This window comes from Manihot esculenta, chromosome 10 (genome assembly GCF_001659605.2).
Source record: "Manihot esculenta cultivar AM560-2 chromosome 10, M.esculenta_v8, whole genome shotgun sequence".
Taxonomy (NCBI): Eukaryota; Viridiplantae; Streptophyta; class Magnoliopsida; order Malpighiales; family Euphorbiaceae; genus Manihot; species Manihot esculenta.
This window is the reverse complement of record NC_035170.2, coordinates 1,569,474-1,590,785: the sequence shown is the minus strand read 5'-3', so window position 1 is coordinate 1,590,785 and position 21,312 is coordinate 1,569,474. Positions and strand designations below refer to the sequence as shown.

At 36.5% G+C, this 21,312-nt stretch overlaps 3 protein-coding genes and 1 non-coding gene across 4 annotated transcripts; 1 reads left to right on the top strand and 3 right to left on the bottom strand.

Annotated features, from left to right (window-relative positions):
- Nucleotides 1-3,417: 3,417 nt before the first annotated feature.
- On the bottom strand, nt 3,418-3,546 carry LOC122724960. The gene has a single exon (XR_006352410.1). It is a non-coding gene; the product is annotated as a small nucleolar RNA Z247 (small nucleolar RNA).
- Nucleotides 3,547-4,407: 861 nt separating this feature from the next.
- Nucleotides 4,408-6,199, top strand: LOC110608100 (monooxygenase 2). The gene is given in 3 exon segments (XM_021747309.2): nt 4,408-4,663; nt 4,760-5,003; nt 5,080-6,199. Coding segments are annotated over 3 exon segments (1,260 nt in total). The 5' UTR covers nt 4,408-4,442; the 3' UTR covers nt 5,875-6,199.
- A 736-nt stretch (nt 6,200-6,935) lies between these two features.
- Nucleotides 6,936-15,086, bottom strand: LOC110608106 (putative receptor-like protein kinase At3g47110). The gene is made up of 3 exons (XM_043960914.1): nt 13,282-15,086; nt 7,793-8,716; nt 6,936-7,541 (listed from the first exon to the last, which is right to left on the bottom strand). Exons 1-3 carry the CDS (start codon nt 15,065-15,067, stop codon nt 7,099-7,101), a joined length of 3,153 nt encoding a protein of 1,050 aa, XP_043816849.1. The 5' UTR covers nt 15,068-15,086; the 3' UTR covers nt 6,936-7,098.
- A 1,987-nt stretch (nt 15,087-17,073) lies between these two features.
- Nucleotides 17,074-20,554, bottom strand: LOC122724892 (putative receptor-like protein kinase At3g47110). Its single transcript, XM_043960915.1, has 2 exons — nt 17,794-20,554; nt 17,074-17,695 (listed from the first exon to the last, which is right to left on the bottom strand). Exons 1-2 carry the CDS (start codon nt 20,498-20,500, stop codon nt 17,298-17,300), a joined length of 3,105 nt encoding a protein of 1,034 aa, XP_043816850.1. The 5' UTR covers nt 20,501-20,554; the 3' UTR covers nt 17,074-17,297.
- Nucleotides 20,555-21,312: the final 758 nt, after the last annotated feature.

Here is a 21,312-nt window from a genome sequence, read left to right as displayed (position 1 = left end):
AGTGCCAAATGTTTCATTTTAGTATGATAAATGGGATTCGCACAAAAATACGTTGCACCAATATTATCACAATGAATAGTTGGAGAGTCTGAAATAGGCAATAGCAAATCTTGTAACAAATTTTGGACCCAAATAAGTTCAGCTGCAGCATTAGCCAAAGCTTTGTACTCAGCCTCAGTGGAAGAACGAGAGACAGTTTTCTGCTTTGTAGATTTCCAAGAAATGACATTAGACCCAAGATACAATACATAGGCAGTCGTTGATCGTCCATGTTCAAGTGCACCACCCCAATCAGAATCGGAAAAGGCAGCCAAGGTATGAACGGAATTGCGACGAAGAAACAGACCAAAGTAAATAGTACCCTTTAGATAACGCAACACTCGCTTCAAGGCTTGAAAGTGTGTAGATGTTGGAGCATGCATAAATTGAGACAAGCGGTTCACTGCAAAAGAGACATCAGGACGAGTAATTGCCAAATATTGCAAAGCACCAACAATTTGACGATAAATCGTAGCATCAGCCGAAGGCGAGCCATCACATAAAACTAAGTTTTCACTTGAAGATAGAGGTGTGTGAACCTCTTTTGCTCCAGCCATATCAAACTTAACCAAAAGATCATGAATATGCCGATGCTGGGAAAGAAAAAGCCCTGTAGGCGTAGAAATCACCTCAACACCGAGAAAATGGTGTAAATGCCCCAAGTCCTTAATAGAAAAACGGTTGGCTAATTTTGAAACACAATCATCTAAAAATCCAGTGTTACTACCAGTGAGCACAATATCATCCACATATATGAGAAAGTAAGCAAGAACAGTACTGGATGTGAAAATAAACAGAGAGGCATCTGCAGTAGATTTGCGAAACCCAAGTGAGAGCAAAAACTTAGTAAGTTCAAGATACCATGCTCTAGGTGCCTGCTTAAGGCCATAAAGAGACTTGCGCAAACGGCAAATGTGATCAGGAAATTCAGAATTCACATATCCTGGGGGTTGCTGCATATAAACAGTTTCATGAAGAGTACCTTGAAGGAAGGCGTTATTAACATCAAGCTGTCGCAAAGGCCAACCTCTAGAGATAGCAAGACTAAGGACAACACGAATTGTAACTGGCTTCGTAACTGGACTGAAGGTCTCAAAATAATCACGCCCAGCTTCTTGAAGAAAACCCTTGGCAACCAATCGTGCTTTGAACCGATCAATCGAGCCATCAGGTTTTCGTTTGATACGAAACACCCATTTACAGCCAATGGGATGATGATGAGCTTTCGGAACTAATTCCCAAGTTTTATTAGACAGTAGAGCATTGTATTCAGAATCCATAGCCCGACGCCAGTGCTCATTTTGCATTGCTTGTTGGACTGTTCTTGGTTCAATGATGTCGGAAATAGGATACTTAGTTGTGACATGAATAAAAGCATCATTATAATACCTGGGATTAGGTTTTCTTTGGCGTTGAGGCCGCTGTCCAGCAAGAGTAGAAGACACATGTGACTCATGGGAAGTTGTAGTAGGGGCCACTGCCAACTGCGTCGCAGCATTGTGTAATGCAGAAGATGAGGCAGCTGCCAGAGAAGGTGGCTGCTCAAGAACTGAATTTTCTGGAACTTCAGTTATTTGTAAAGCATTTTCAGTATGCTGGTGCTGCTCAGACCCAGAAACCGAACATGGCTGATCATTCAAAGGTAACAAAATCATTGAATCTTGAGACTGTGGAGGACCTGCGCATGGAGCATCTGAAAATAATGTAGAAAATTGAGTGACACTTGTGCAAACTATGGAAGGATACACATTGTCAACAAACTTCACATGACGGGAAAGGTATAATTTTTTAGTAGCTGGGTCATAACATTTATAAGCTGATTGTGTAGATGAATAACCTAAAAAGATGCACGGGTGTGATCGAGATTGCAATTTGGAAGTAATGTACGGACGTAACCAAGGGAAACAGAGGCAACCAAATGGTTTTAAACGATCAGAATTATGAGAACGACCAAAAAGCTTATAAAATGGCGTTTGAAACGCAATAACAGAGGATGGCAGCCGATTAATTAAATAAACTGCAGTGAGAAAAGCATAAGTCCAAAACTCAATTGGTAAGGAAGCAAAATGTAAGAGCGAAAGACCTGTTTCAACAATAAATCTATGTCGCCTTTCAGCAGTTCCATTGTGTTCGGGAGTGTGAGGTGGAGAAGTATAATGCGAAATACCACAAGATAAGAAATGAGTTTTTAGTTTCTGATATTCTCCCCCATTATCAGTGAACACTGAGATTATTTTTGTGTGGAAATAATTCTCTACTAGCTTTTGAAAAGAAACAAAAATGTCATGTGTATCAGATTTCTTTTTCATTGGGTATAGCCAAGTATATTTAGTGAAGTGAGCAATAAACGTAATATAATAAACATAACCATCAATAGACTGTTTTGTTGGTCCCCAAACATCAGAATACACAAGCTGTAAAGGTTTAGAACTTGTGAGAGAATTATCAAAAAATGGCAGTTTATGACTTTTGCTAACTGAACAAGAAACACAATGAAATCTGGACACAGACTTAGCTAACGACTCATGACCCATGCTAGTAAGAGCTAAACGAAAAAATTTATTGGAAGGATGGCCAAGTTTATGATGAAAGGCCGAAAGTGAAGACACACTAGCAGTAGCATTCAACTGTGGTTGGACACGACTTGTGGAAAAGTGGACACAGTAAATGTCATCAATATTCTCGCCCCGTAGAAGCAACGCCCCCGTGCGCAGATCCTTCACAACAAAATAAAGTGGAAAAAAATTCCACAGAAACATGATTAGTCCGGCATAGCTTAGCAATAGAAATTAAATTCTTGCGTAAATTTGGCACACATAAAACATTCGGAAGAGATAAAGATGTAGATTTAGCTGGTAAACGAGTATTTCCAGTATGAGTAACAGCTAAATTTGTACCATCACCAAGTTGAACCTCTTCTGGCCCTCCATAATCAGTATAGCTCTGCAAAGAAGATGGATTAGACACGATATGGTGAGAGGCACCACTGTCAAACAGCCACTGTTGTGATGATGGATTAGCCGTAGTAGCATTCACAGAAGGTGTAGCTGACGTAGTAACTGACGTAGATGTAGAATCGGTTCGAACCACCATGTTATTTTCTCGAAGAAAACGTGCAAGTTTTCGACACTCAGCAGCTACATGCCCAACATTATCACAGAATTGACAAACAACAGCAGATTGATAATTGCCACGATTATGATTTGGTGGAAAAGAACGAGATTGTCCTCCACGATTCCTGCGAAAAGATTGATTTGAACGCCCATAGCCACCAGTTTGCTGGGCTTGCCGATTGCCTGGTCTATTCGTGTAATTAACAGTAGCAATAGGAGGCGAAGAATCAACCGGTTCCTTGTCTTTCAACGATCTCTCAAAATCAGTGAGTTTCTCAAATAAATCAGAAAAAGAAATTGCAGTTTCCCTAACTTTGATAGCAGCAACAATTGGACCATAATCATTACCAAGTTGAGTAATAATATGAACAATTAAATCATCATCACTCACAGGATTTTGTGTAAGCGCTAATTCATCAGCAATGGCGCGCATCTCATTCAGAAACGTAGCAACAGGTTTCGTGCCTTTTGGATTCTGAGCAAGTTTCGTTTTGAGCGAAAGAACCCGCGATCGCGAAACATTGGCGAAGCTTTGATGCAGTCGATCCCAGACTTCTTTAGCCGTCTCTGCTGAGGAAATCAGAGGTTGAATTGTGTCGGAGCAACTCCCAAGAAGAGCACTGACCAGAATATGGTCTTGTCGATACCAGAGGAAATATGCTGGGTTTACAGATCGGTCTTTGTCAGGAAGAAATTTGGATGGAGATTGTTGAGTTCCATCAATAAAGGAAAGCAAATCAAGCCCGATTAGCGTGGACTGGACTTGCTTCCGCCAAACAGGGAAATTTTCTTGAGTGAGCTTAATGGGAAAGTGGGTAGGTGCATTTAGTTGAACAACAGTGGTAATAGATGTAGAAGCCATAAGAAGACAAAATAGAGATCAACCAAAAACTCGTTAGAGTATTTTATGGCTTTGATACCATATGAAGATTATGTTTTTTGTATATCTGAACTGAAGTTTACAACTCTTTAAATACAAGTAATCCTTTAACTAACTAACATAAGATCAGGAACTAGAATCGAAAATATGAAATACAAATTACAAATGTGGTTACAGCTGTACATTATCCTTATCCTTAATAGTTTGTCCATCAAATATTCAAAAGCTTAAACCAAAATGTATTTAACAACTTAAATGAGGAAGCTTTCTGCACGAAAACAAAAACTGAAAAAATTGCGTGGGACAATCGGATTATTACAATGTGGTCAATTCTGGTGTCTCCTTACGAGGTCTCTATATATTAAGACAGAATTGCATTTTCAAACAAGAGAAACAAAGTCTAGAAAGCTATGGAAGTTGTGGAAGATGTGGTGATCATTGGTGCTGGAATAGCTGGGCTAGCCACTGCTGTAGCCTTGAAAAGAGTTGGGGTTCGATCTTTGATCTTAGAGAAATCACAAACTCTACGATCCACTGGTGCAGCCTTATCTCTCTTTCCAAATGCTTGGCTCGCCCTTGATGCTCTTGGTGTTTCTGATAAGCTTACTTCCATTTATCCTCCTTTCTCAAAGTACGTAAAATCTGCTATGCTTTTTCTGATCATAACTCAAAATTTTTTCTTTAAATAATTAATATATAGCTGCTTCTTAATACTCATAATGATTAGGGGGACTGTGACTGATGTGGCTACTGGAGCTGTTCAAGAGATCAACTTCTACACAGGAAAAGGAAGCAAAGCTCATGGACCCAGATCAGTTCATCGCAAAATTCTATTAGAGGCTCTGGCAGAAGAATTGCCTGCTGATTCAATTCGATTTTCTTCCAAGTTTACTGCTATTGAACAGCAAGAACTTGGAGGTACTTCCATTGTTGTACTTTATTTGGAAGATGGAACTACCATCAAATCAAAGGTAATTGTTTTGCAAAATCATCGAGTTTAAATGTAATCTTTGGGATTTGGAGTGTTATTTAAACTATTATACGTAGGTTTTGGTTGGCTGTGATGGGGTGAACTCGGTGGTGGCCAAATGGCTAGGGCTGTCTGCACCAGTCCACTCAGGTCGAGCAGCAGTTCGTGGGTTGGCTGTGTTTCCACAAGGCCATGGGTTTAAGCAAGAAGTCACACAGTTTGCAGATGTTGGCAAAAGGGCTGGTTTCGTCCCACTAACCCACAAAGAATTATAGTGGTTTTTAACTTGCCTTGAAGGAGAAAACATGGCAAGAGATCCACTACTGATACGGAAACAAGTGATTGAGAAATATGCAGAGAATTTTCCCCAAGAATACTTAGACGTGGTTCGACATGCTGATCTTTCAAATTTGACATGGGCTCCATTGATGTTTAGACATCCATGGAATGTCATTTTTGGAAATCTAAGCAAAGGAAACATCACAGTGGCCGGCGACGCCATGCACCCAATGACATCTGATCTAGCACAAGGTGGCTGTTCAGCTCTGGAGGATGCAGTTGTTTTGGGCAGACACATTGGGAATTCTTTTATCCAAAATGGAGGAGTACTTGTTCCAGAGGACATGGCTCGAGCCATTGATGGGTATGTGAAAGAAAGGAAGTGGCGAGCTGCTATGCTTATCACTGGGTCGTATCTATCAGGGTGGGTGCAGCAAGTCCGTGATTCTCAATGGTGGAAAAAAATTTTAAGAAACATTTTCTATGCATTTGTCATGCCTAGGCTCTCTAATGTCGCTGGTTATGATTGTGGGGCATTGCCTAGCGTCTTTGCCGCCAGTGACCTGCAACATTCCTCCGATAAGTCGGACTAGATCTTGATATCCTGATGAGAAGATGAAGATGAACACTGGCTTGAAGGTTGTGAACTTTCTTCAGATTTAGTTTATCAGGGTTAAGATAAAAGAAGAGATAATAATGAATGTTCTGAAAATCATAACGAACATTCTGATTTCAATAAAGATGGAATCGAGTTATGTATCAGTTCCATTAATTTTGTAATTGAAAATCTTAGATCCTCAGATAAAAAAAGAAAAAAAATTCTTAGATTCAAATTCTAATCAGAAAAATAAAACTAATCTTTATTATTACCAAATTGTGCTCCTGTATTAATAAACCCACGAGTGATGTTGCTTCTCATAGTATAATTTTAGAAGTTTGACATGATAGGATGTTTTGATGAGTTTTTAGAAATTATAAAAAATAATAATATTTAAAAATTAAATTATAAATCTCTCATAATACTATTTATATTTTAATTATTTTTAATAAATTTAATTTTAATAAAGTGTTTTGCGGATATTCCAAAGAGTACGGCCAAGTATTTACTTGGCCAATATATAAAAGGACAGCTCAAGCGCCATTGATGTCGGAAATCCGGCGACGGGTGGCCGTCCGCCCACCATAGACCGTTGTAACGGCGTACTTTCTTCTTCAAACAACACAGATCACCACTCTGCTTTGTATCGTGATCAAATGCTAAATACGTTAAAATGTTATTTTTTTATCGTATTAAGAGTCCTAATTTAATCTAAATACGAATGACTAAAAACAATATGGACAATAGTATTAGCTACTAGTTTAATATGAAATAAGTGATAAATTAGATTGTGTAAAACCCTACTAAAGAACGATATAATCTAATTTAAATAAACCAACGTGAGACTAGTTTAAAATTTAAGAAAATATTAGATATACAAAACGTTTTTGATATCTGCCTTATCAATAATTAATTTTAAATTATTTTTATATTTGTAATCAATCAAAGTCTGGAGATCTTTTCAGACTCTTGATTGAAGAATTTTACCCTCTTATGCTTTCTATACTCTGTTGCCAAAGTATTGTGCTTCGATGTTTACTTTCAATTTCTATGATTTTAAAGTCTGTAAGGATATTTAGTTGTTCTTGTAACTTCCTCCTGGTAGTTCTGCAGATCATGCAAGTTCTATTATGAGGACTGATAGATTACATTTTTGCACATTGCACCTCTGCAGCCTTAAATTTTCAATATCAACATTACTTTCATTGTGCTTCGTAGCTTACTGTTGTTGTGGCTGTTGCATTGTGCTTCCATTTTGAACTATTTTCTGATGTCTATGAAGGAAAGTGTCCTTGATGTCATTTAGTTTGCTTGTTGCATCCTTCATACTCATTCGATCTTTTGGCACTTCTGTGGAGCATTTGAGTCCAATTTGCAGGACTGATACAACATATTCTCGTACACTATCGTCAATACTTCCATCATTGTCCATATTTTCTGCTGCTGCTGCTTTAGCTGCCCCCACTTCTCCTGGAGTGAGTAAGGTGGGATCCACGACCTGCATCACTTGTCTTGGGAGCTTAGCCTTTACAAAGTTGTGGAGATCTAAACCATCTGTAAACACATCATGAGTTGGTCTCTTTCCTGTGAACATCTCTAGCAAGAGTATTCCAAAGCTGTAGACATCTCCATAAGTTGTCACACTGCTGCCTACTCCATATTCTGCATTTCATGTCTCCAATTCCATTAAAATTTTATCAAGATTGACACACTTACTATTCTATCTATAAAATAATATGGGATGCATTCATCTTTTCATATTGTCTGCAGTGAAAATTCAGGGATAAATACATGCAAAGTTTAAGAGGTCTCAGAAATCAGAATGGTTTCTTCCTCTTGTTTCCCCCTCATCATGCATCATATGCCATGCTGATACATGTAGTTATTTATCCAAGAAATTTGGGAAGTATTACCTGGAGCCATGTAGCCAATTGTTCCCTTTATCCCAGTTGACAAAGTCTGGCTTTGAGAAGGACTATTGGCGCTTTCAGCAAGGAGCTTTGCTAATCCGAAGTCACCAACATGAGCAGTCATGTCAGTGTCAAGAAGAATATTGCTCGGCTTCAAATCGCAGTGAACAATTGGTTTTTCACAATGGTCATGAAGATAATGCAACGCAGAAGCAACATCAATGGCAATATATAGTCTCTGAAGAAAGTCTAATTTCCTGGTTTGATTATTACCATTTTCTTCTGGATGCAACCAAATTTCCAAGCTCCCATTTTCCATGAAATTGAACACTAGAGCTTTGAAATCATTGCCTTTAAAATCAATGCTGGAGCAGTACGTCAAGATCTTAACAAGATTCCGATGTCTGATATTTTTCAATGCTTTGCACTCAGCAATGAAGCTCTTGGAAGCTCCATGTTGCTGAAGGTTGAGTACCTTTATAGCAACAAAACATTTCCCTTGCTGATCAAGTGTTCCTTTATATACTGAGCCAAAACTGCCCTGTCCAATTAAGTTTTCTGAAGAGAATCTGTCAGTTGCTTTCAATAGTTCTCCATATGAAATTCGAGAAAGTTCATCGACTGTGAAAGTTGAGGAAGTTGGACTATTTTTTGACTTTTGCCAATAGAAAAGACATAAGAATGCGGCTATCACGACAAAGAGAAAAGAACTGATGGTTGTGGTGAGGACTATGACAATGGAAGGCCCTCTGTCTTTTTCTTCTTTGATAGGACATGCTGGCAGCTGCAGTTCTGCAATACCTCCACAAAGGTTTCTATTCCCAATGAGCGAAAACGCACTTGCATTTTTGAAGACTCCTGTTTTTGGTACCTCACCCTCAAGATTGTTGAAAGAAAGATTCAAATATTTCAAGAAGAAGAGCTTTTCTAGTGACAATTCTGTAAGGCTTAATCTTTATTAACATAACTTGAATCTATTTATACAGAGTATACACGTGAGTGTTGTTATCTATTCTACCAGAATTACAAGTTTAAATATAACAATATCTATCTGTACAGCTATCAATATTAACAACCAACCCTTATCTCTAATATGCCCCCACAAGTTAATCTATCCTGGTGAAGAGATAGTTAACTTGTCCCGCAGCTGTAGAAAACGTCCTTTAGAAAGTGGTTTTGTTAAAATGTCGGCTATTTGATCTTTAGTGGAAAGATAACAAACAGTCAGTTTCTTTTGAGCAACTTGATCCCGAACAAAATGAACGTCAATTTGAACATGCTTCATTCGACTATGATAAACAGGATTAACAGTTAAATTAGTTGCACCCAAATTATCACACCATAATAAGGGAATCTGAACTGTAATTCCAAGCTCTGCCATCATGTTTTGAATCCAAATGACCTCAGAAGTAGTATTGGCAAGTGCCCTATATTCTGCTTCCGTCGAAGAACGAGAGACACTTTTTTGCTTGCGAGAACTCCACGAAACAAGATTACATCCAAGATAAATGGCATAACCCGTTGTTGACTTTCTATCATCAACCGATCCTGCCCAATCGGCATCACTGTAAGCATTTAACTTAGTTAAAGAGGTTGGAGAAATTGTTATTCCAAAACCAGCAGTACCTTGCAAATATCGTAAGATCCGCTTAACTTCCTGCCAATGCGAGACCATTGGAGAATGCATATATTGAGCAAGCTTATTAACGGAGTAACCAATTTCAGGACGGGTGAAAGATAGATACTGAAGGCGGCCTAGCGTACTTCTGTAGAGTGTTGTATCAGAGAAAGCCGTGGTCAATTCAGTGGACTTAGAATGAGTGACAGCAGCTGGAGTGGAGACAGCCTTAGAGCTGGTCATTTGTACTCTATGAAGTAGATCATTAATATACTTTGTTTGAGACAAAAACAAAGAATTACCCTTCCATGTGGCCTGCACTCCCAAAAAATAATTCAATTGGCCCAAATTTTTTAACAAAAAACGATCACCCAATTTGCCTTCAACATCGGAGGCCATTTTTAAATCATTTCCCGTCAATAACAAATCGTCAACATAAGTTAAACAATATAAAACAGAAGCACCACTTCGAAGAACAAAAAGAGAATGATCCAAGTGAGATTGAACAAAACCACAACTGATCAAAGCCTCTTTTAAGCAATTATTCCACTGCCTTGGAGCTTGCTTTAAGCCATACAACGAGCGATGTAACTTACACACATAATTCGGCTTAGAAGAATCAACAAACCCAGGAGGTTGAACCATATACACATCTTCATCCAATGTGCCATGGAGAAAAGCATTCGAGACATCATACTGTGTAACTGTCCATTTATTAGTAACAGCAATCCCAAGAACTAAACGAATAGTTGTAGGTTTTACAACCGGAGAGAATGTTTCTAAATAATCAACACCCGGTCGTTGATGAAACCCTTTAGCTACTAACCGTGCCTTGTAGCGAGCAATAGAGCCATCAGCATTCTCCTTTACCCGAAAAACCCATTTGCAACCAACAAGATTAGCATCCTTTGGTGGCACAACTAAGTCCCAAGTGCCAAGCTTAATGAGAGAATTTAACTCATCATCCATGGCCGCACGCCATTCTTTAAATTTCTTAGCTTCAGAGACACTACCTGGCTGCCTTGGAGGTGTAATGGCTGCTAAGAGTTTTGGTCTTGAATTCCCGGTTTTTGACCTGGTCTGCATTGGATGAACATTACTAACAGCAGTGGAGGATGAAACAGGAAGTGTCACCGACGGCACGAAACGGTCAGAAGCATCTGCTGGCAAAACAGTCGAACCAGCTTCCTGCAACTCTCCTCTTGGAGCCACGAAATCAACTAACTCGAGAGAAGCAGAAGTATTAGTTGGTGTCACTGGTTGGAAAGAAGGAAAACCAAGAGAAGGATCCTGCAAACTCGCATTAGTTAGTGGTGGAAAAATTATGCATGTTTTATTAAGTGGCGCCGGTGGAGGACCTAAAATCCCAGACTCCATATTTTGAACGAATCGTGATAAACCAGGTGCTGCAACCTGCTGCTTTGGAAAATAATAATTTAACTCATCAAAAACAACATCACGCGAAATATAGAGCCGATTTCTAACAACATCCAAACATTTGTATCCTTTGTGTATAGTGCTATAGCCGACAAACAAGCACATAACAGACCGATTTACCAGTTTATTTTTATTGTAGGGTCTAGTAAAAGGATAACAAATACAACCAAAAGTCCTCAAAGCATGTAAATTTGGTTGTTTTCCAAACAACCAAGCAAATGGTGACATGTGAGGCAACAAAGGTGTGACAAGTCTATTAATCGCATATACAGCAGTCTCAAAAGCATAATCCCAAAATTGAAGAGGAACAGAAGCATGATTAAGTAAAGCAAGACCTGTCTCAACCACATGACGATGTTTACGCTCAACACACCCATTTTGTTGTGGAGTATGAGGACAAGACACTCTCAACGAAATACCATTGTCAGACAGAAAAGGAACCAACGACCTAAACTCACCACCCCAATCACATTGAAAAATTTTAATCTTTGAATCAAAAAATTTCTCAACAAAAGCTTTAAACTTAACGAAGGTCGCATAAACATCGGACTTGTGTTGTAAACAATAAATCCAGGAATATTTACTAAAATGATCGTAGAATAGAACATAATACCGATTACCATTAGAAGAAACAACTGGAGCAGGTCCCCACACATCAGAACATATTAACTCAAGAGGAGCTGAAGCGACATAATTAGAAGAAGAATAAGGTAACCGATGAGATTTAGAAACGCAACAAGCTGAACACAAAGAATTTTTATTAACGGAACAAGCAATATTATTTGATTTCAAAGTAGAAATAACAGCTTTATCATGGGCATGACCCAATCTAGAATGCCAACAACGGAAAGAAACATGATGAGCAGAAATTAAAGAACTCTTGACAGGGAAGAACTTGTATAAACCACGATCAACTGGGCCTTTGTGAAGAACTCGCCTCGTGCGGATATCCTTAACAAGAAAATAATCAGGAAATAATTCGAGTGAGACACAATTATCACGTGCAAAGGAATTCGCAGAGAGTAAACTAAACGGTGATTGAGACGAATATAAAATATTGTTCAAGCGAAACCTAGAATTGTCACAAAAAACAGTGTTGCCAACATGTGAAATAGGAATAGAATTACCATTGCTCACCATAACCTCATCAGGACCAGTGTACTCGGCGTCAATCGATAAGTTATTCAGTGCTCCTGTAAGATGATGTGTAGCACCAGAATCAACAATCCATGGCTGAGCCGCCTGTGAGCTTGGTGCAACATGATGAGCTTGAGGCGTCTTTCGCGGACTGGGACATTGACGAGACATATGGCCAGTACCGTTACAATTGTAACAAATAACAGACCCAGCAGATGTGGAGTTCTTCGAAAAAGAATCAGATTGACGGAAATCAGACATGCGACCACTACCCGAAGATCGACCACCACCATAATAGCGTCCACCTCCACCACGCCCAGACCGGCCACCTCTGCCACGATTTCCAGACTGTTGACGATATACAGAAGTATCTCGACTGCTATAGAGAGCAGTAGCAGGAGACATGTGAACAGTAGCATCAAACTTTTGAAGTTGTTGTTCTTCAGAAAGCAATAGTCCCCGAAGCTCATTGAATGAAACAGGTTGCAGCCGAGCTTCAATCGATCTAGTAAAAGGGCGATAATCTTGTCCGAGCCCATCAAGAATAGCACCAACAAAGTCCTCATCTGCCATAGTTCCTTGAAGAGCACGAAGCTGATTCAACAATGTTCGAGCACGAAGCAAATAAGCCTCAATAGATTCAGTAGTATTGCGCTGTAAGTGATGAATCGCACTCTTCAGATGTCGAGTTTGAGTTCGACAACCAGCAGCAAAAGATGCTTCTAAACACGTCCAAGCTTCCAACGCAGATGAAACTCCAACAACATCTGCCAACATAGATTCTGATAAAGAAGAATTAATCCAACCCAACACAATTTGATCTTCAAAATACCACGTAGTAAACTCTGGATTGGACTGACCATTGAGAGTAGAAGGTGGCGGCGTAAAATTCTTATCAATATGGTTCTCCAAATTATAACCCCTCAAAATCGGCAACATCTGAGTCTTCCACAAAATATAATTGGTGGAATTTAGTTTAACAGAGAGTTGATTACTAACATTAGGGACAGAAGACAAAGAAGCAAGAATCGAAGAAGAAGAAGAAGACGAAGAAGCAGAAGGGAATTTGACAGGACTCTGATCTTTTGGCGATGTATCACCCATGGTTGCTAAACCTAATTAAGGCTCTGATACCATGACAATTCTGTAAGGCTTAATCTTTATTAACATAACTTGAATCTATTTATACAGAGTATACACGTGAGTGTTGTTATCTATTCTACCAGAATTACAAGTTTAAATATAACAATATCTATCTGTACAACTATCAATATTAACAACCAACCCTTATCTCTAATATCTAGCTCTTTTGGAATATTTCCTGACAAGTTGTTTCTTGACAAATCTATCTGTTGGAGACCTCTCAAAGAATCAAAAGACGAGGGAATGGCTCCTTGCAGGAAGTTTCCCTGCATGTAAAGGATTTCTAGCCTGGAACAATCACCTATTGTCTTTGGAATTTCCCCATAGATTTTGTTCTCTGATACATCTAATGCATTAACACTTTTCAAGTTGCCAACTTCTGAGGGTAAAGAACCTGACAATGAGTTCTGTGATAAGTTAAGAGTTCCTGATAAAGAAGAAAGACCAAAGATTTGTTTGGGTATGCTGCCCATTAGTTTATTTCTTGATACATCTAGAAATCGAAGGTTTTCGCAGTTTCCAAGGCTTGGAGTAATATTTCCTTGGAATCTGTTTCCTTCTAACTGAAGCCAATATAGCTTCGTAATGTTGCCCAGGAACGCTGGAATTTCACCAGAAAGTAGATTTTGATTTAAGGTTAGACGTTCCAGCTTTTGTAGCTTTCCAAAAGAAATGGGGATACTACCAGAAAAAAGGTTTCTATCCATATCTAATCGATACAAATTGACAAGATTGCCTACCTCTTCTGGGATTGTTCCTGATATTGGATTCCGTCCGAAGCCTAACTGCACAAGATTAGACAGATTGCCAATGGAGCTAGGCAATGCACCACCAAAATTGTTTCCATCAAAGTATAGTTGTTGCAGATTGCTGCAGTTGGCAAGAGATGGTAAGAAACTCAAATCTTGACTTGTGTTACTGCCAAAGAAATTGAACTCCAAATGAAGCGATTCAAGTCCCTTGAGATATCCCAGATCGGTTGGGAATTGCCCTGTGAAACTGTTGTTCGAGATGTCAATAAGCCGAAGCCGAGAAGCATTGGCCAATGATTCTGGAATACTTCCAAAATATTCATTTTGAGCCAAAAACAGTTGTTCCAGGTTAGGAAGAGTTAGGCCTATGTTTGCTGGGAGACTCCCACTTAATTGATTAAATGTCGTGCCAATGGAAGTGATAGATGAGATATTATAAAGTGGAGGAGGTATCATGCCACTCAGATTATTAACCCCGAGCTCAAGCAAAGTTAGGCTTGTTAACTGTCCGAATTCATTTGGAATCTTTCCCTGCAAATGATTTTCTGCCAAGTAAATCATTTGGAGGGATGAAAGATTTCCTAACGAATTTGGGATCTTTCCCGTGAGACTATTTTCACCAATGAAAAGAATCACAAGCTTCTTTAAAGATCCTAGCTCAGCAGGTACTTTTCCCACCAAGTTGTTATTAATCAAATCTAGAAGCCTGAGCTCTGAGCAACTGCTGATGTTACCTGGAATTTCACCACCCAACTGGTTATTGCTCAGGTTGAAATGTCCCAATCGGAAGAGGTAACCAACTTCTTGAGGAATTTCTCCATGAAATCTGTTGTCGCCTAGGCTGAGAAACCTCAAGAATGTGAGATTCCCTGCATGTGGAGAAATAGTCCCCGATAAGCTCAACCCCTGCAGATTTAGAGACGTAACTCTCTGATGTTTGGAGCCACAAGTAACTCCTTGCCATTTGCAGAAGCTGACAGAGTCATTCCATGAGCTCAATATGCCATTTGGATCATTGCTTATCTTGGCTTTGAATTGCAGAAGAGCAAGCTTATCAGTCTCATTTCCCAACTTAGAGAGACAATGAGCAGGTTGGAAACATAGTATGGTTGCAAAAATTAAGAAAAACAAATGAAAATGAAGGATTCTGGAAGGCAAAGATGGTGCTAAGCTGGTGCCTGCAAGTTCCATTTTTTCTTGGTGAGGATGCAAATGGATAAGGAAATTAATATAGAGATTGTTATAAGAAGCCAACTCGTGGAGCTGTCTGCAAGCACATTTATTAACGACAAAGACTTGTAAGCAGCTTTTCAGACATTTAAGAATAAAAAAGAAAAATTATAATATATTTCTCATTTTCTTGAAATTTAAAAAAACACACAACTTAGACTTTGTTACTTTTAATGGGAAATAATTTAATTTTTAAAATCTCATTCAATTAATAAAATAGTGCAATTAAAACTCACTGTAGGGTATAATAATTTAAGTTTTTTAATTTTATTATTATAATAATTTAATCTCTTTAATTTTAACAATTTATAATATTTTAATTCTTATAATTTTAATATTTACAATAATGTTTTTATAATTATATTGATACCTCAGTTACTAATAATAAAATTAATAAAAGAATTATTTTATTATCAAAATAAAAATTTCATGAATTAAATTATTTATTGCTAAAAAAATAAAAATTAAATTGTAAATTTTGTTAAATTTTTGGAAAAATATAATGACTCAACTAGATCCACCTTGATCTTCAGACACACTTTATGGATTTACTAAAATCACGTGGACCGCACAATATTTGTGTGCCTCAATGATACAAGATACAATTGAGGTGTACTAAGGGTATATGCATCAATTATTTTTATTTTTATCTAATTGAAAAATTATAAACACAACATTAAAAAAAAAACACTTATATAAGAAATATCATTCGATCGGTTCAATTTAAAATTAAAAATTAAAATTTTAATATTTATAAAATTGAATTGAATTAATTTTAAATAAAATTTAATTTAAATCGAATTGATTTATTTAATTTAATTCATTAAACTTTTAAATATGTTTTTTATTTTTTATACTTTATTTTTAGTAATATAAAATTTAATTAAAATATTTAAATATTAATTATGATCTAATCTCTATATTATTAAAAATAATATATTATTATCACTAATCGATTCAATTTTACTGATTTATTTTCATCGAAACAGATTTAAAATAATCGAAATTATTTTAAAATAAAAATCAAATAAAATAAAAAAAATTAAAAATTAAAGTAAAACTTTAAATTAATTCAATTTAATTAATTTTTTTTACTCTCGTTCAATAAGCTCCATAGATATACCTAATATTTAAGTATGCAGTTAATACAATATTGACTTTAAAAAATTTAATTTTATTGCATGTTTATTATCTTTTGAGATTTTTTTTTAACAAGCTATAAAATAAATTTAATTAAATTATCATCTAATTTACGATCCCCTTGTTTAAAAATTTAATTATTTTATATTTATCTTTTGAGATTTTTTTAATTAACTCTAGTTAAAATTAATTTAAATAATAAAATCATCATTTACATCAAAAATCAACTACAAATATAAATAATTTAATACTGTATTTAAATACTTAGATTTAAAATTAATAATTTGGAATTTTAGATATTTATCTTACCATTACAAGGACAGTTAAAGCTAATTGGCTAACAAAAATAAAATGAGTCTTGACTTTGACTTTTTAATGTCAATAATGGAAGAGATTATTACAAGGACTAGTTCAAGATTCTACTAACCCCAGACAGACGCTACCGTAGTTCACATTCATAAGACGACGTTTCCCAATCAAAATAATATGAATGCATTAAGTTCGTCATTGAAAATGTAGCATCCCCTCAAAAAATATTAAATTAAAAATATAATTAAAATTATTAAATCAGTTTTAATCAATATCTTATTATTAATATCAAAGCCCTGCATTTTATCTTAAAAATTATATGAGATTAATAAATTTATAAAAAAAGTCTACCCGCTTTTTTTTATCCGCAAAATAAATAAAATTACTTAAAATACTATTAAACTATAATATTTAACTGTGATTAATTTTAATTTAGTGATTATATCTGGCATAACAAAATTACGATATTAAAATATTTAAAATTAAAAGAATGTAATTTTATATAAGTAGCTCAAAATTACGGACCATTTTGGATTCCGTGAAAGATATAGTCAAAATTTATTTAAGCCTAAAATTGGGCTATTACAGAAAATATAGGTCATGGAACACTGCATCTAAAATAGCAAGCTTCAGAGCCTCTAACATCGCCAAAAGCTTCAATTATTTTTCGTGAACAGGAAAAAACTGCAATGTTCTCAGTCTCTATAACTCATTCTGGAAGCCATATCAAATCCATATGAAGCTAGTTTCTGGTCCCTGTGAAGGAAACCCTGATGGAATTTAGTTTGCTTGTTACATCCCTCATATTCATTCGATCTTGTGGAACTTCTGCAGAGCATGCCAGTCCAATTTGAAGCACTGATACAACACATTCTTCTACACTATCCTCAATACATTCACAATCATCCATATTTTCTGCTGCTGCCGTTGTTGCTCCCTCCACTTCTCCTGGAGTGAATAATGTGGGATCCACAACCTGCCTGACTTGTCCTGGGAGCTTTGCCTTAACAAAGTTGTGGAGATCTAAACCATCTGTGAAAATTTCATGCGTTGGTCTCTTTCCTGTGAACATCTCTAGCAAGAGTATTCCGTAGCTATACACGTCTCCATAAGTTGTCACGTTGCTGCCTACTCCATATTCTGTAATTCATACAACTCCAGTTATATTAAAATATGATCAAGATCGTAGAGTTACTATATGTGTCTATTAAAGAAGAAAGAAGTGTGCAAAATATTACCTGGAGCCATGTAGCCAATTGTTCCCTTTATACCAGTTGAGAAGATTTGGCTTTGAGAAGAGTTGCTGGTGCTTTCAGAAATGAGCCTTGCTAATCCAAAGTCACCAACATGAGCAGTCATGTCATTGTCAAGAAGAATATTGCTAGGCTTCAGGTCACAGTGAACGATTGGCGTTTCACAAAGGTCATGAAGATAATGTAATGCAGAAGCCACATCAATGGCAATGCATAGTCTCTGAAGAAAATTTAATTCCTTTGTCTGGCTGTTACCATTTTCTTGTGGATGCAACCGCATTTCCAGACTGCCATTCGCCAAATACGTAAACACTAGAGCTTTGAAATCGTTGCCTTTAAAATCAATGCTTGAGCAATACGTCAAGATTTTAACAAGATTCCGATGCCTGATGTTTTTCAATGCATTACACTCCGAAATGAAGCTCTTGGAAGCGCCATGTTGCTGAAGGTTGAGTACCTTTACAGCCACCAAACCTTCTCCTTGCTGAACAAGACTTCCTTTATATACTGAGCCAAAACTTCCTTGTCCAATCAAGTTTTCTGAAGAGAATCCATCAGTTGCTTTCAAGAGTTCCCCATATGAAATTTGAGGAAGCTTATCCACCATAAAAGGCGAGGAAATAGGATTCCTTTTTGACTTTCGTCGGTAGAAAAGATAAAAGGACGTAGCTATCACGACAAGGATAAATGAACTGATGGTTGTAGTGAGGACTATGACAATGGAAGGCCTTCTGCGTTTTTCTTCTTTGCCAGGACAAGCTGGCAGCTGCAATTCTGGGATACCTCCACAAAGATTTTTATTTCCAACAAGGGAAAATGCATTTGCATTGCTGAAAACTCCAGTTTTTGGTACCTCACCCTCAAAGTTATTGAAAGAAAGGTTCAAATATTGCAAGAACATAAGCTTCTCTAGCTCATTTGGAATATTTCCTGACAAGTTGTTTCTTGACAGATCTATTCGTTGGAGACCTCTCAAGGAATCAAAAATTGAGGGAATGGATCCTTGCAGGAAGTTACCCTGCATGTTAAGGATTTCTAGCCTAGATAAGTCACCTATTGTTCGGGGAATTTCCCCAGAGAGTTTGTTCTCTGAGACATCTAATGCATTAATACTTCTCAAGCTGCCAACTTCTATGGGCAAGGGACCTGTCAATGAGTTCTGTGATAAGTTAAGAGTTTCCGATAGAGAAGAAAGGCCAAGGATTTCTTTGGGTATGAAGCCTGTGAGTTTATTTCTTGACACATCTAGGAAACGAAGATTTCTGCATCTTCCAAGACTTGGGGTTATATTTCCTTGGAATTTGTTTCCTTCTAATTCAAGCCAATATAGCGTGGTAATATTACCAAGGGAAGCTGGTATTTCTCCGGAAAGTAGATTTTGATTTAAAGTTAGCCTTTCCAGCTTTTGTAACTTTCCAAAAGAAATGGGGATACTACCAGAAAAAAGGTTTCTATCCATATCTAATCGATACAAATTGACAAGATTGCCTACCTCTTCTGGGATTGTTCCTGATATTGGATTCCGTCCGAAGCCTAACTGCACAAGATTAGACAGATTGCCAATGGAGCTAGGCAATGCACCACCAAAATTGTTTCCATCAAAATATAGTTGTTGCAGATTGCTGCAGTTGGCAAGAGATGGTACAAAACTCAAATCTTGACTTGTGTTACTGCCAAAGAAATTGAACTCCAAATGAAGCGATTCAAGTCCCTTGAGATATCCCAGATCGGTTGGGAATTGCCCTGTGAAACTGTTGTTCGAGATGTCAATAAGCCGAAGCCGAGAAGCATTGGCCAATGATTCTGGAATACTTCCAAAATATTCATTTTGAGCAAAGAACAGTTCTTGCAAGTTCGGCAGAGTTAGGCCTAAGTTTGCTGGGAGACTTCCAGTGAATTGATTGTTTGTAGTCTCAAAGGTAGTGATAGATGAGATATTGTAAAGAGCAGGAGGTATTGTACCACTCAGATTATTTGCTCCGACAGCAAAGACTGTTAAGTTCCTTAACTGTCCCAATCCTGTCGGAATCTTTCCCTGCAAATGATTATCTGATAAGAAAAAGTCTTGGAGAGATGAAAGATTGCCAAGGGAATGTGGGATCTCTCCTGTGAGTTTATTTCCGCCCAGATAAAGAACTACAAGCTTCTTTAAAGAGCCTAGCTGAGATGGTATATTCCCTGCTAAGTTGTTCTTAATCAAACTCATAACCCTGAGCTCTGAGCAGTTGCTGATGTCCCCTGGAATTTCACCACTCAATGAGTTGTTCCGCATTTCGATAATTCTCAAGCGGAATAGCTGACCAATTTCTTTAGGAATTTCTCCATGGAAATTGTTGCTTGCAAGACCCAAGTACCTCAAGAAAGTAAGATTCCCTACGTGAGGTGATACGGTCCCTGACAAGCTCAAGTCGTTGAGATCTAGAGACCTAACTCTCTGATGTTTGCGGCCACAAGCAACTCCTTGCCATTTGCAGAAGTGAACAGAATCATTCCATAACCTGAAGAAGCCATTTGGATCATTGGTTATCTGGGCTTTGAATTCCAGAAGAGCAAGCTTATCAGTCTCGTTTCCCAATTGAGTGAGACAATCAGCTTGTTGTGGGCATAATATGGTTAAAAAAAATAAGAAAAAGAAATGAAGAAGAAGGATAGAAGAAGGCCAAAATGGAGCTAAGGTTCCTGTAAGTTCCATTTCCAGTGAGGATGAAGATGTGGTTTTGAATCTTTAGAGGATGAGGGAATTATATTAACGAAAGATATTGTTACATAAAGATGGCAACTTGTACGTGGTGGCTACCAGGAAATAACGAGGACTTGACTCTTGACTTTTATAAAGGCTATTATTATTAGCAGGAATGATTTCAGTTATTTCGCAGTCCACAGTGATTTCAGTTATTTCAGTTATTTATAATTTTTTATATATTTATAATTTTATTTCTATATAAAATAATAATTAATGTATATAATAAATATAATTTTTTATTTTTTTAATTCTATTAATGTATAACCTTTTAATTTCTTATTATTTTTTAATATAATAAATATAATTTTTATTATATTTATTATTACTATTATATGGCATGTCTTACTACTTTTTAATATATTATATTATTGATATTATAATAAAAATTTATTATATTTTTATTATTAAAAAATTTTATTATATTTTTTATTTTAATAATAAATAAAATATTAAAAATATATTTATAAAAATATAGTAAGCATCATACAAAAAGATATTTTGACAATTAAAAAAAATCAGTTTTATTATATAGCAATAATTTTATAATAAAAAATCATATAAAAAATTTTTATTATCTCACAATATTATTATTTATTTATCTGATAATTTTATAAAATTATAACTGATATAATTTAATTATAAATACTTGAATAATTATATAGAATAAATATATATAATTGATTAAAATTATTATAAAAAATATTAACGGGAATAAAAATATAAAATAATTAAAAAATTAATAAAATTAATTGTATAAAATA